At 40.6% G+C, this 14,597-nt stretch overlaps 1 protein-coding gene across 2 annotated transcripts in view; it reads left to right on the forward strand.

Moving 5' to 3' along the window:
- The window catches only part of LOC122574717, a 34,979-nt gene extending 23,165 nt beyond the window's left edge, over positions 1–11,814 (forward strand). For both annotated transcript variants that reach the window (XM_043742631.1, XM_043742632.1), the window contains exons 6-8: positions 8,456–8,656; positions 9,359–9,544; positions 10,227–11,814. In XM_043742631.1, the coding sequence (XP_043598566.1) occupies positions 8,456–8,656; positions 9,359–9,544; positions 10,227–10,933 (1,094 nt within the window). In that variant the 3' untranslated portion in view covers positions 10,934–11,814. The remainder of the gene's footprint in view (positions 1–8,455; positions 8,657–9,358; positions 9,545–10,226) is intronic.
- Positions 11,815–14,597: the final 2,783 nt, after the last annotated feature.

Below are 14,597 nucleotides of genomic sequence, written 5' to 3' on the forward strand. Positions count from 1 at the left end.
AAAAATTGTACTTTGGTCAAAAATCTCATCACACTCGATATTCAGCTTGCAAAGTGTCGACCTTCCGCTTTTAGAAAAATATTTCTTCGATTTCTAACCAACAGCGTTTTCACCCTTGTATTTCAAACACAACCCTTACGTACCACGAGGAAGAATGTTCGTTCGCTAGTTCCTTAACCACCCTTCCACGACAAATTCAATTCTCCTTCGAAGGAAACGCGCTGTCGCGTAACTGGGTCGCAGTCGCGACCGACATCACCCTCATATCGATCGGTTTATTCCAAGCTCGTGTCCACCACTTTTTCAACCCTTTCGCTGGTAGTTCGACGGTCAGCGCATAGGTTGCGCCTCTGTCCAGTTCGCCGCTGGGGTCAGTCGGACAAGCGTTTCAACTTTCGCCCACCCTTTGCAACACCAAAGAGGCTATAGCCTATCGTTGTTCGGATAAAGACGCGTTTCAAGAGCTGGTTTATTAGATATCCGCGTCCGGGGGTTGATAAGGAGAGGAAAGGGGAAAGAGAAGCAGCGCGAGACGGCTGACTACACCGAGCCAGGGGTTGTTAAGGTGCCCATTGAGGTGTAACTAGGGGGATGTTATTAAATTTCGTTCGGGCCTAGCTCAAGGGGAGGCTCGAATTTTATGCTATCCCTGAGGACCATCGAAGTCCGGTACAGAGTCTGTCCTTATTCCATCCTTGAATCTTCTCTTCTTTTGTCCTGTTTCTTTGAAGGTGTTCAAGAAACGACGTATACTATTGTTCGTCGGTACCTGGATACTTGTAGCAACTGTGTTTGAATTTAACTCTCGCTTGTAAGTATCAGAATGATTATGAAGAGTGAGGTTAACTTTAGAAGTTACTAGAAAATTATTAAAAGCTTTGGGATTGTTATCTCGCTTTTTAATTGTTAAAAACTTTGAGAACTATTATCTAAATTAGCTTTAAACTGCTAGAAAATGATTAAAAGCTCGCAAAGTAATTATTACTTGCTTGAGATTATAGAATGTCAGACAAATGAAGAATTCATATATTCGATGTTACGATGTTGTTATCTCTTTTCTACCTTCATACGTGATAAGATCGAATTCTTCCTTTCACTTATATCCACTACATTCCTTGATTACTGCTTTTGGTTAACCGATCCTGTCATTCATACTGTTAATTTTTCTGTTGTATTTGTTGTTACTTGAACCGAAATTCTAGTTTGATTTTTAAGAGAACTTTTCTGCGTTCTGCATTTAATTCGTTCAATATTTATTCAATGCGACTAGAGGATCGTGAAAATCAACGTACGATCGTTAAACTATTCACGTGCCTCTTATAGTACTAAGTTTTGCAGTATTAAACGTAATAAATAACGTTTTTAAATTTCTGGGCCGTTATCTTATATGAATGCAAATTTTTGTTAATTCTTATTAATTCGGGTGAATCATCATATCTCACATGTAACCAGGTGTCTTTATATTTATAAACGAGAGATATATGTAACTGACAGTGTTTTTTAATTCTTCATTCGTCTTTGAATTGATTCTTCTTTCCCGCAACAATTATCAGAAACTCGAAAAGTCTTTGTTCAAGGATTTATCGATTCGTCATTCGAAGTTTCATCGTTGAAATTAATTTTCATGTAAGAAGAACGTTCCAAACTTTAGAGGATTCTTAAAAAATAATCGTCTTATATCTAGCTATTAATTATCTTTGATATTTCTCTTCGAAACTCTTAATCTTCAAAGATCATCGCTTCGCGATCAGGTTGTTGCACAGCTGGACGATTGAATTTCAGAACGGGCAGCGACAGGGTGGAGGAAAACACGAGGAAAATTAATGTATTCGGTGAGTGGCAACACGCGAGAAGATCCTCGTTGAGATTGTCCGAAGAACGAAAACAGGCCGATCACGTGGCTCCCGGGAGGGCGTCTTTGTCAATCTAGCTAAGGGGATGAAAAATCGCGAGAGCAGCCAGGGATTCGAGTTAACAAGAACAGCTCGCGCAGCTCGATTCCCAACTCACCCCGAGTTCCGTTGTTCCACCTCTTTCCACCCTCCAGTGTCAATTAACCGCCTACCAGAGGTTGGGGGTTGCGCCGGAAAAATCGCAACCCCTGTTTCAATAAGGTGGCCTTTACCTCATTTGGGGGAGATTGTTAGGAGCGTTCAGTTTAAAACTGTCGCGCGCCTTCGTTTCACGGATCGTTTTACAGTAGATCTTCGCCAGCTTTCTTTAAAGAGGATCGCTCGTTTTCTTCTCTTTCCTTCATTTCCTCTCCCTCCCATGTATTGCTTCTTTTTGAAATTCGATATGGCAAATTTTCTCGGAGAAATATCTAATCGATTGTAGAAAACGGAAGGTGGATCCTGTTTTAGATCTGATTGTCAAATTCACTTTACAGGATTTTGCAGTACGAACTGTTAGAAATGACTCCCTAAATCACGACACAAGGAGTTTAGCACAGATATACGTAAACGAATGTTATAATATACAAGGAGCTTTGTTCATTTTGGGTTCATTAATATTTTAGTTACTTGTGCGTTTTGATACGAAGAATCGTGTAAGGAGAAATTTATTCGATCTAGAATTGCAGTTAATAATATTTTTCCTTCGAGATCATTTTCGAGGCCATCGACAGTTTTTTCAAGTGAAAACATCGGCGAGCTCTTTTATTTGTTGTATTGTACTGGTGTTTGAAAATGATTATTTGGAATGATCTTTTTAACTTTAATCTTATAAAACTCACTGTGTGAACGATAAGGAAACTGCTGTGCGTCTTTCTTTGACTTATACATATGTGTATATATATATATATATATATATATATATATATTTGTGGACAATTTAAATTTTGTCAATTTTACAATGAAACAAATTCCAAGAAATTTTACATACCTTTTCTACGTTGAATCTATAGAATATTATAGAATCGCTCATAGAATATTCCATAGAATATCTTAATTAGTTTATTTAGTTCAGTTCCGAGTTTCCGAAGAAACCAACCCCTAATCGAAAGGCAGGGTGTCGATTTTCAGACGGAACCCGAGTCCTTCTTAAAGGATCCTTTCACGTCCACGGAGAAGCGAGTAACCCTTGACGAGTGCGGTGCAGGATCCTTAAAGGTTCCCTTTTTAAGGGTTGCCTCTGTCCACCCCAGCGTCAAATCACGGCGGATCCTTTAAATTCGCGTCACATTTCACCCTCCTGCGTGTCTTGCAAGAGCCTCCTGGGGTGTCCCGTCTTTTAATCAGCCCTGGTGACCAGGAACTTTCGGTCGCGGCGACGGTAACTAATGATACCCTCTGTCCTTCTTCTTCGTTCCCTAACTTCTATCATTTCCTCTATCTCTTTTATCTTATAATGGCACGAGAACCAGTAAACGAATTTACATACGACCTTGATAATTTCTAATTTACTTCTGCATAATTTCATTTCTTACGAGTTCTTAATTCATTCGAAATTTGTCGACATACATGTTACTTGACGTCTCTTCTAATCTTCAAATTGCAACTAAAGAAAGCTATTTGGTTACGTCAGCGTCGCTCAACCTTTTTTCGAGTTGTAACTCTTTTGTTATAATTAAATTACTTGCAACATCCTCTTCTTACGCAGACAAATAATTCGGATATTATAATATTTCGTAATATAATTCTAATTTAGTATTAAGTGACTAAAATATAAAACTTAGCCAGCCTCGACTTCTTCAGAAATACCTTGCGTCTCTCTTCTAAAATATCGAGGCTCCCCTAAGAGATTGTCACTCGTGACCCGAAAAAGTATTGAAATGGAATCGGCATCTTGAAACTCGTCAATTTCTATTTCCTTGTACATAACCGTATCTAGTCAAAGAACGAGCGAAGAATACGACGGATAGACGTGACTCGAAAGGGTAGCGAGGAAACCTGTACAATGAGCGTTACGAAAAGTTGGCCGTTTTTATCCGTAACTTCAAAGAGGATGCAAGCGTAAATAAGAGAAGGAAACAGGCACCGAGGGTGAGAGGGGATGAAAGGTTGGTGTGCGGAGAGTGAGAGCGAGAGAGACAGCAATTTTCTCGTCCTTTCTCGAAATATCTCCTCGCAGAGCTTAGATCGGTGCCAGGGACCTTTCCAGGGTGGCATTTTAGGGGTTGCTGCGACGCGATAATGAGAACGGGCGCAAAGGGTGGGTGTGCAAAGACATCCGACCGTCGGTAGCGAGAGGCTAGGACGTGGGAAACGGGGGTTGGGGGTGGTGGGTCGGCGGCAGGTTAGAGGGACGGCGGGGGTAGTTAGAGAAGAAGCTGAAAAGAGAGAGAGAGAGGGGGAGGTTGAGCGAGCAAGCTACACAAGGGTTAACGCCTTAGCAGTAAGAAGGGCGTTTTAACTCCTGTTTTGCATAGATTTGAATAGATAAGGAGGACAGGAAAATACGCGAATTAATTTATTATGTATCTCTGGCTGGTTGCCGCCCGGAGGGGTTTTAAGCGAGCAACCCGAACGGAACCGGCTTTACTCTTTACTTTCGAGCCTGCCCGTCACCCTTTAGCCCAACGTCTTTAAACGCCGCCCCCCTAAGTTTCCCGACGGCTCTCACTCTCCTTTCCTCCGCTCTCTTTCTCTTTCTTCTAGCTATGACAAACGTAATTCGCTTCTGGATCTCACGGCTTAGAGTTTCAGGGAAGATGGAAAGAATCTGGGGCCGGACGACGTACTTTTTTCTCTTGTTCGCTTTTTGTTTTCTTAATCGCTGTGCAATTAAGGAAAGAAGGAGATTTAACGTTTTCTATTGTATTTTCAGTCATAGCGTATGTTCTATGTGGGTAGATTTTAATCATATGTTCAATAGGTAGGAACATATGAAATATCCAATTCTTAAGGATTCGTATTTTACCGATTTCTGGAAAGAACACATGTAGATGTTTATGTAAATGTTAAGGGATTAAAATTACCATTATCGTATTTCGAAATGATATAGTAGATATGTTTATATTTATTTTGAGAAAGGGAAACATTTCGGAAATTGGTATAACGAGGTTATTTCCAATGAGTGCCTTACGTATCATCGATACATACTACTAGTTCCCTGGATACTCCATAAACGATAGACTGCAACAAAGCTGTGTAAGGCGTTCTTATTATTTAGTAATTTATTACGCATAGCTATTTTCTGTATTATTATTTCCAATATCCGTTTTTCAATATCTGATTTTCAATATCATTGATTCGTACTACTAATTCGCGGTAGAGATTACTTTTTACCAAGATTATCATAATTCTACCATTTTCAATTTTAACGAAATTGACTCGATCAGTATATTTTATTCGCGATTCACTTTAATGAGACTGTCTGCGTTACCTGTCCTGATTATACAATAATTTATTCCGACTAATTATCTCTAATCGTTACTTTCGACGATTGTCTGCCATATCATTGACTCATACTACTAGCTGCCAATATAAACTACTTTTTGCAAAGATTATCGTAATATTCTCAATTATATCTTTTATTAAAATCATTAGACGATATTATAGCTCTAAAAATTAGTCAACCACAAGCTTCTCTGGCCAAGTTTCAAACACGACAAGTATCGAGAAATAACACGAACGCGTAACCCGACGTGTGGGGTGGTTAAAACAGCGGAGCACATTTTGAACATGCTGCTCGATAATACATCATCCCTTAAAGCTTCTGTACCCCGGTGGAAGGTACACATAAAGGCAACTAACCCTAGGGCCGTAACGTTTAAGCTTAACATTTCTCACCCCTTAAAGGGTAGCGGCTCCTTGAACCCTTTCAGCTCTCTGGCGTGGTTGTGTCTCTTTCCCTCCGACTCTTTCAGAGGCTCTCGTCTGGCTTCTCCCCTCATTAGTCTTCATTTGTTTTCGGAATTATCGCCCGCCACCCTCCAACCTGGCACGCGAACTCTCTCCCCCTCCGAAAAGGGTGCCAGCCGTTTTGGGGGTTTATTAAATTGAAAGTATGTTACGAGCTGGTTGAAACAGATACGCGCTGCTGTCAAATACCGAAACTCTCCAGTTCCGTTCTATCAGCGATTAGGAGAACCGAAATTCCCTTAATTCTAAGGGATGAGAGGATTTTGCGTATTTTCAAATACGAAATCTTCCAAATTGTCGCATATAAAAATTTGGGAACTTTCGAGTATAAAATCTTGCAGTCTCAAATATAAAAAAAAAAAAAAAAAAATAAAATTTTGCGGAGTCTCGAACACAGAAGATTAGGAAAATATAAGGAATATAAAGATTTGGAAAATTTCAAGTATAAGAGTTTACAAACTCTCAAGTATTCGATTTTGGAACCTTTTCGCATACGGAAATACATTCCTCGGTATGAAAGTTTCTATTAATACGTTCGAAGGTTTAAGGATATCTTCGTTTAAAATAAATATGAATTCCTGTGCGAAGACTCGAGGGTGGATTTTCAGAGAATAGGCAAGCGAAGTCGTCACTTACGGCGCATCAGGTACAGGAAACCCTTGGCCTCCTTAAGCTCGCTCACAGCGTAGCTTTCGCGCGCCTCTTATCGTTTTCTTAATCCCCTCATAAAGTAGCTGCATCCTACAACCTTCCACCCCCTCTCTCTGTCTCTCTGTCTCTCTTTTCCTCTGTGAGTTTCCAGCTGGGTTGCTCGTAGTTCCACGACGATGTGGTAGAACGCGAGATAGTGGTGTCCTCTCTGGCAAGCTCGGCTTAAAGAGAGCTTAAAAATCACCCCTTCAACCCCTACCGAGCTTTTTCCATCCCTTCTACCAAGCATACAACTGTTGGAGGGGATCCAATGGCAGCCAATAGCGATGGTCGCGAGCTATGTACGCCACGCCCACGTTCCAGTGACCAGACAACCCTCCCCACTCTTTAACAGACTTCCCCTACTTGTCACCCCCGTTGTGATCCCTACCCCTGAAGCCGGTGGCTTCGGAGCTTTCACGGAATTTTTAAACTGCCCCGCACAGATGACGGTATAATCTGCTATTGATCAAGGTGTTTCGAAAAACCGATACCATACCGATGACTACGGGCTTCACTTTTACTCCTTTCCACCCCCAAACGTCCGCCACCCCTGTTCGCGAGCTACAACTCGTTCCGCCGCGGTTTCCTAACTTCTTTACTCGATCGTTTCTGTTAACGCTTCCACTTTTCCTCGTTTTTATCGTGTTAATTCCAAGATCGAATATTTATCTATTTTTATATACACTGTGGGATGAATTTTTCGATGATACGATGTAATGGATTTAATTAGGATTAATTTCTTCTTTCTTTTTTAACTTGGTTCTCGGCCGTTTAAGAAGAAGGAAATGGAAGTTTTGGGGGAAGAGTAATTGCGTTGGAACAGGTTAAGCTTTGTGATGTCCTGAATTTAATTGTATAGCTGCATATGTGAACGATTCCCATGGTCGCCCGGTATCGGCTAGAATTGAAATAAAAAAGAAAGGTGATCGATCGTTTCTCTATTCTCTGTTGGATAAATTTAACTGTCCATCCACGTCAAACGTTCGCTACGTCAAAGAGAAGCGTTTCTGTACCTCTATCTGTCATCCGGCGATCGTTTATCCACCTGACATTATATAACATTTCCACATCTCCTCCAGAGTGCGTTTCTTTTTCAGTCTCGTTGCTATTTATTGCGGTCGTTCCTCACGTTCTATATTCATCCTGGGCCAAGATTGATTCCTTTTAAACGTGGCGTTCAATTTTTTATTGGATACGAAATTGACTCTTTGAAAATACAAAAACCTTTAATTGAAAATAAATCTTTATCGTTTGAAAATAAAAGTATAACATGGTAATTATGTAGCGTAATAAATTCGTTCACTCTCTAATCTATATTTTTAGCCGCGGCCTACGAACATATGATAATATGAACATATGTAATGTGCACAATTGTATCATTTAATAACTGTAATAAGAGAAAGACGAACATTATGACTGTTTAGTAAAAGAATTGTTTTTTTAGTATACATGTCGTTGGATCTCCTTCGTGGTATACAGTACACGTACAAGTACAATGTTCCAAATTATAACAATGAAATATTTATTGTACTATAATAATATCGGAAAATCAATTGTCCTAATATTTGCAGAAATTTTGTTCGCGACTAATCGTTGAATAATTTAAAGAATACCAAAATACGTATATTGAATTGTGTTCGTAAAAGGACAAAATCTTTGCGAGCTAAAACGAGCGCAGTTTATAACTCGCTTAATCTACTTGCAGAGGATAATAGAACAAAATAATACATAGATACGTTTCCTCAGGTTCGTCTAAAGAAATATGAATAAATTTATTACACAACCAAATACGTCTGGAAAATTACAAAATTGAAGAATAATTTACAAAAAAAGGAAATAGCTTTTTCTCGTTTTGAGAAGAACTTTGGCCTTTATCGATCGAAGAAACGGTGGCCAAGGCGCTGGCCAAAAAGCCAAGCGACTGACAGACATTATTTTAGATCTCTTGGATTGCACAGGCTTGCAACACCTGGGTCTGGAGCAAGGAGCCAGCCAAGGGTGGGGTGGATTACCTCGGGGCTCTCTTCCGCCGCACTGTCTTCCGCCGCCTCCCGGTCACCATTCGCATACACATCCTCCGGCAGCTGGTGCGTCGGCCTTCAATCCCTTCCACCACAGCATCGAGCAAAGATCTCCTAGACTTCCTGGACCTAACTCTGGTAAGCCGTTTTTAACTTTATCGTCTTATAAATAAACTGCGGATCTTTATGTGTTTGTGGACTGTCGCAAGCTGCAGCAATGCATATAATATGCGAAAATATAAAGCGCATCTTTATATATTTATGGAATATTTAACGCGGCAACGTGTAATGTACAAAAATATACTGCGTGAAATAATTACAAGATAGTTTCCTCCTTGTGATTCTGATTTTTATACGAACTATTTTTGCCCGCGTGTCTTTTTAAGTATTTTAACACTGAAATCAGCAGCGCGATTTAAATGATCAATTCGTAGTATTCTAAAGGGTATTTTTAAAGACTTTTCAGGATTCCAATGATTTTGGTAAACTATATGGATGATGGGATCACTAATTATATATTCTGTATGATTATTCGTAATAGTTTATATTAATATCGATTATATCAATTATTTGACTTTTCTGAACAACTCGTATAAACCCTTGTATAAGATGATAAATTTGCATAAACATCCGTAGTTTATTTAAAAGGTCATGGCGTGCTGCAAAAAAAAATAATTACGCTCAAATGATAGAAAGAATTAGATTTAATCAAATTATTCCTACCAATGATCTTGTTTGTACGATCTGTAAAAAGTATATCAGACCTTGGTAATAGTGTCAGATGATTTATAGATGTTTGGCAAAGAGATGAAAACTGATTGGTCAATGGGTTTCTTAAAGAACCGTCCAGGAATGATTTGGGTCCAATCAGCGTGTCCGTCAGGGAGGTGACCCCGACCACGTCACCTGGTAATCCTGGACCTGGATTACTCACGACGGCTACTGTTGCGGCACCAACGCCTCCGGCGGAACCTACCACCACCACTACTACGCCAAGCCCCTCTGGACATCATTCGCATTTTCAAGGTATCGATTCACTTCAACCAAATCTTTAAATTAACATTATAAAACTAACGAAAATTATTTTTTTAACCCTCAGTTTGCATGGTGCGGTTAGATCGCTGATAAACAGGGAATAAATAAAAAGTCATATAGTTTTAGATTTTAAACTTTCACGATGATTAAACGATCACGGTGATGGCACATTGGTGGTTCTTCGGGTTTCGATCGTATTTTCGAATGCTTCAGTTCACTTGCTCAGGGCAGACCCGAAGAAGTTGAGTTTGGTGAACATTCCAAATTACTTCTTCAAGGTACATCTAAAAAGATCTGCCTTAAAGCGCAACTTACTATATAAAGATACGATCGAAATTCGAACAACCAAAAATATGTCGATTATATAATAATATAATAAAGAGTTCGGATTTAACAACAAGCCTTCCATTATAAAAATATGAAAAGAGCAACATGCCGAAAAATCGTGTCGAAAGAAGATATCTTCTCTGTTAGCGATTTGATCTATTTTACACAAGTCGAGGATTACAGTTGCCTATTAAAAAATATACTTGCAGAATTCAAATCTCAACTCTTATCTGAAACTTGGATCTCCAATTTAAATCTTATCTCTGAACTTCGATCTCTAATTTATCTCAATACATTAATAAAAAATGAAGAATTCATAGAACTGATATAATCACTTTAATGATAGGTCTTCATCTTCTGGGAGCCACAGGGTCTATCTTCGGATCGATATTCGCCCCGTTGCTGCCACAATCCTCCTGGCTCTACAATCCACTCTACCACACGCAGCAGTACGTCTTAGAGCCGGAATGGCATGCTCTAGCGTTAAGAATGGCCCAGCAACGGCTCCAGAGACCTGACCAGGCGCGAGTGGAAGAAATGAGGAAACTTCGTGGCAGCAGTAGCAGTCCAGAATCCGCGTTGAAGGAAGAAAAACGTCGAGACGACGATCAAGATGTTCTTCGTAGGTCAGGTCTGGACAGTCCTGACGGAAGCATAGAAGTGGACGATAGGAACGAGAATGATGCAAACAGAGATCGCGTGAGGAGCGACGAGTCTCTTCCAGAACAGGATTCTCCAAGGATCTCTCCCGTTAGAAGCGACCTGGAAGACACTACTGACGTCACATTTCAAGATGCCTCTGTCCACCTAAGACCTAGTATAGAAAATTCGAACGATCAAGAGATCACGAACGATGAGATTCCTCGCAGAGATCTGAAGATTCGTCTGGAAGGCACTGTGGATCTCAGTACAAAGAAAGGACAGGATAAAGAGAACGTAGGACAAGATCTTACCACCAGGAAGAAAGAAGACGATACAGACGTGGAGAGGGAAGGCGTGCGAAGCAGAAGAGAGAGAAGCCCTAAGCCTAGACAAGTCTGGAGACCGTATTAAACGAGGATATTCTTCATTCGATAGATAAATATCGAAATTTTACGTGATGGTCTTGTTGTAAATTTCAACCAGATCTGCCTCGATTAATTTAGGGTCTGTTTTAATATTAGACAGTCGTACGGCCAGGTGATTATAAGAGAGATTTGTACCGATGTAGATGAGCCTGAATAAGGTTCGTGGAAAGCTCAGAGCCTGGTCCTGGAACCAGGATTTATCATGGACTCGAGGACTAACCAGGGTTTACGTTCGTATAGTATGTAAATATATAAGCGGCGTCCAATTATTATTTAGGTTACTATTTCGCGTACGTGTGAAACGCTACCCATTGTCATTTCGAGCGAGATTAATCGATTTTTTCGAACGATCTTTATCACACCAGATCTGATTTTCGTTTCAATGGACACAAGGTCGATAGAATCTCGCGAAACTTCAACTCCGACGAGTTAGGTTATTATCAAGGTCTGTGTGTGATAGGTATCGTTCGATTCTTTCTCGTCGCGGTAACTGTGAACCCGTGACGTTGTAAATATCACTGACTTGAAGAGTCCAGGCCAGAGTCACGTGCCTCTAGGCTACGCCCCATCTCCTTTTTGTTTCTTCGCCTCTTTTTACGAGAGACATTAATCGACCGTCAGAAAGTGTACGTAACGAAGATCAAGTATGAGTCGATGTGACTGGCCTCGACGATGAGTTTCTTTCACTGTTTAAGTACATCATCAAATAAAGTAATATCATCCGTTCCATGAATGACCATCTTCTTACGCAGCATTCTCTTCGACACCAGCCTGGTCTGGTCTTCAAATAGTAAGTACTGCTTTTATCTGTTAAGCCCTGATATTTTACGTAATAACTCGTTGATTTTACAAGATACATATTTTAGATTTGAGATCGTGTTTTTTTTTTTATTATTATAGGACTGTTTTGCTAGCAAGGAACAACGTTCCATAACAGTTCAAATTTATTAACTTCTTAAATATTTTCTTGTTTCGGCCAAGGTTTGGAACATAGGAAATCTATTTATTTCTTAGAGATTACTTTTAAAACGTCTTTGACAATTACCATTCGTAGGACACCCGTGTTCTATAAAAATTAGTTTCTGTTAACATTTCTTACACAGTACTACGAAGGAAACTTTCAGAGTTTTAAAAAATCTCGAATTCCTCGGAAACTTGAAAAGAAGGGGAAAGGATAATTGGTTCCTAGTAAGTTTTAACAGATGTCTTTACTTTCACGAGGTTTTGGGATAGAGAAAATTCGTTAGTTCCATCAGAGAGGAAATTTTAAAAATTCGAACTCTTCGGAAACTCGAGGAAAGGAAAACGAACCGGGTCGTTTGGAAACTCTATCGATTTATTGGAAGATTTTTGATCAGGACAGGAAAATTTCGCAAACACCCGTCACGTTTCGCGGATCGATATCCTTTCCAGTGGAAGGGTGAGAATTGGCCGATTCGCGGGGGCAAAATCGGCGAAGTCGCGGACGCGCGCCAACTAACCCAACCTAATCCGGACGGACGAGATATGCAGCAGATTCAATAATTCGCCACGATTGCAATCGAGCGGGATGCACCGCACGCAAAAACGGCCAGGCCCGATATCCGCTCGGTGAAAAGGTCCGCGTGATTGATGGGACACACAAAGCGACCCCTTCCTCTCTCTCACCCTCTCTCTCTTCCTCTCTCTCTTTCTCTGTCTCTGTCTCTCTCTGTCTCTCTCTCTCTCTCTCTCTGCACATAGCCTCAACATTCACCAACACGCCCTTCGCTTCCAACCCTTGTCTCTCTCTCTGTGTCCGTGTCACGTGGTTGAAATCGAGATAAAAAGACCGCAAAACAATTTTCTACATTATTTTCGGATGCGCCGCCCGATCAAATGAGCAATAATGCCCGGCACACCGCATTGCCATGAATCTTTCAAACGATGTATTCAACCGTGAGCGGCGTTGGTGCAGCGACGCGTTCCCAAACGATGAAAACGTCGCTCGTCCACGTTGCTAATTACGATACAGGTAAATATCCGCAACGAGCCCGGTAAAAATATCACGGAGATTCGAAATGGAACGGTGAAAAGTCATTAGAGTTACTTAGTTTTCAATAGTCAGTTGGCCATCGAATTAGGACCATCTAGCTTTTTAACTTTGGGTTTTAGTATAGATTCTTCGTGTTTTAATGCACTTATTGTTTACCGTACTATTTACACGCTGTATTACATATATTGTAAAATGTATAAAAGTACGACGTATTTATGTTAGAATCCTACATACATATACATGTATATGAAATTTTACTAATTGCTAAGGTATTATACATATTTGTATCTCGCCTTAATATTCCTTGGTTACAGTTCGTATTTTTATCTACATGTTTATGCATTGTATGCACCTTATGATGTGATTATTTTATCAAACATTTTGAATTTTTATCTGCAAATCAAGTAGTATGGTTGGGGATGAGTCTATAGAAATTTCCAGTAACATTAAAGTTGAGCGAATTACCTGATTATGGAAATATGCGAATGTTCTTTCATAAAAGGAATTTCCTGACGAATTTGGCTCTGTGACATGGGTTAATAATAAATGAATTAAATTAAATAATTGTTATGTATGCATGATGAAATAATTTGGACACCCAGCGATGGTTTCTATATTCCACATTATTTATTTCACATATAGAATGAAGTGCCATTAATTAGTAAGAAGTGTAAATTACATGCACACATAAAAATGGCGCGAGTATCATAGAGATACGTGATACAGATCTTTTTACAAAATCTCTTAAACGATATTTAACGCGTAATGTTTAACATAAGAAACGACAATTTTATGGAAAAAGAAATCTTACCTTCAAAGATTTCTACCACATTCCCGAAAACTACGACACAGTCTCAACGTTTTTCCATCCATCTGTAAAAAGAGACTAATACAGAAACTCGGGTCCTCTTCTCTCGATCTTTTCAGGACGTTTTATTTCTTTTTTTTTCTTTTTTTCTCCCTTCGTCGAAAGACCCTAGCGTACACGTCCATGCTGGTCGGGTTATCGTAACAAACTACCCCAATGACGACACGATTAAAATTTCACGGGGGTTGCGTGGCACGGGCGTGTTCTCTCTCTCGGAACAAACCGTCTCTCTGTATGATCCCTCTCTCTGCCGTGCCTACCCCGTCCATCGAGCCGGACCAGACCACCTTTCGATCCCCCTCTCGCTCACGGAGCCACCCCCTCATCCCCGTCGGGTGATTGGTACGCGACCGCAGCCACCCCCGCTTTTTAATACACCCGCACCTGCATACTCCACACCCGCAACCGGTGAGCTGCCACCGTACATACACCAGAGAGGGTGCATCCAACCCCCTCTAACCCGTACCCCCTTCTACTACCACCCACTAGTAGCTCTGCTCCTCTTCCTCTCTCCCTCCCTCTCTTTCTCTCTCTTTTTCTCTTTCTCTCTTTCTCCTTCAGCCACCGGTTTGGTGCTGCTGCATCGTTCGTCACGAGTGCTCGATCTCCCTCTCTCGCTCTCTTTCCCTTTCACTCTGTGTGTTTGCGTGTCGCGCTCTCGTTCCGCGTCAACGTCAACGGTGCACGCCGAGTGATTCATCGATCGAACACGTATTCGTGTCCCCGGCTCGTTCATCCCCCCGAAATAGCGACAAAGACTGGCCCTCT

This window comes from Bombus pyrosoma, linkage group LG14 (genome assembly GCF_014825855.1).
Source record: "Bombus pyrosoma isolate SC7728 linkage group LG14, ASM1482585v1, whole genome shotgun sequence".
Lineage (NCBI taxonomy): Eukaryota > Metazoa > Arthropoda > Insecta > Hymenoptera > Apidae > Bombus > Bombus pyrosoma.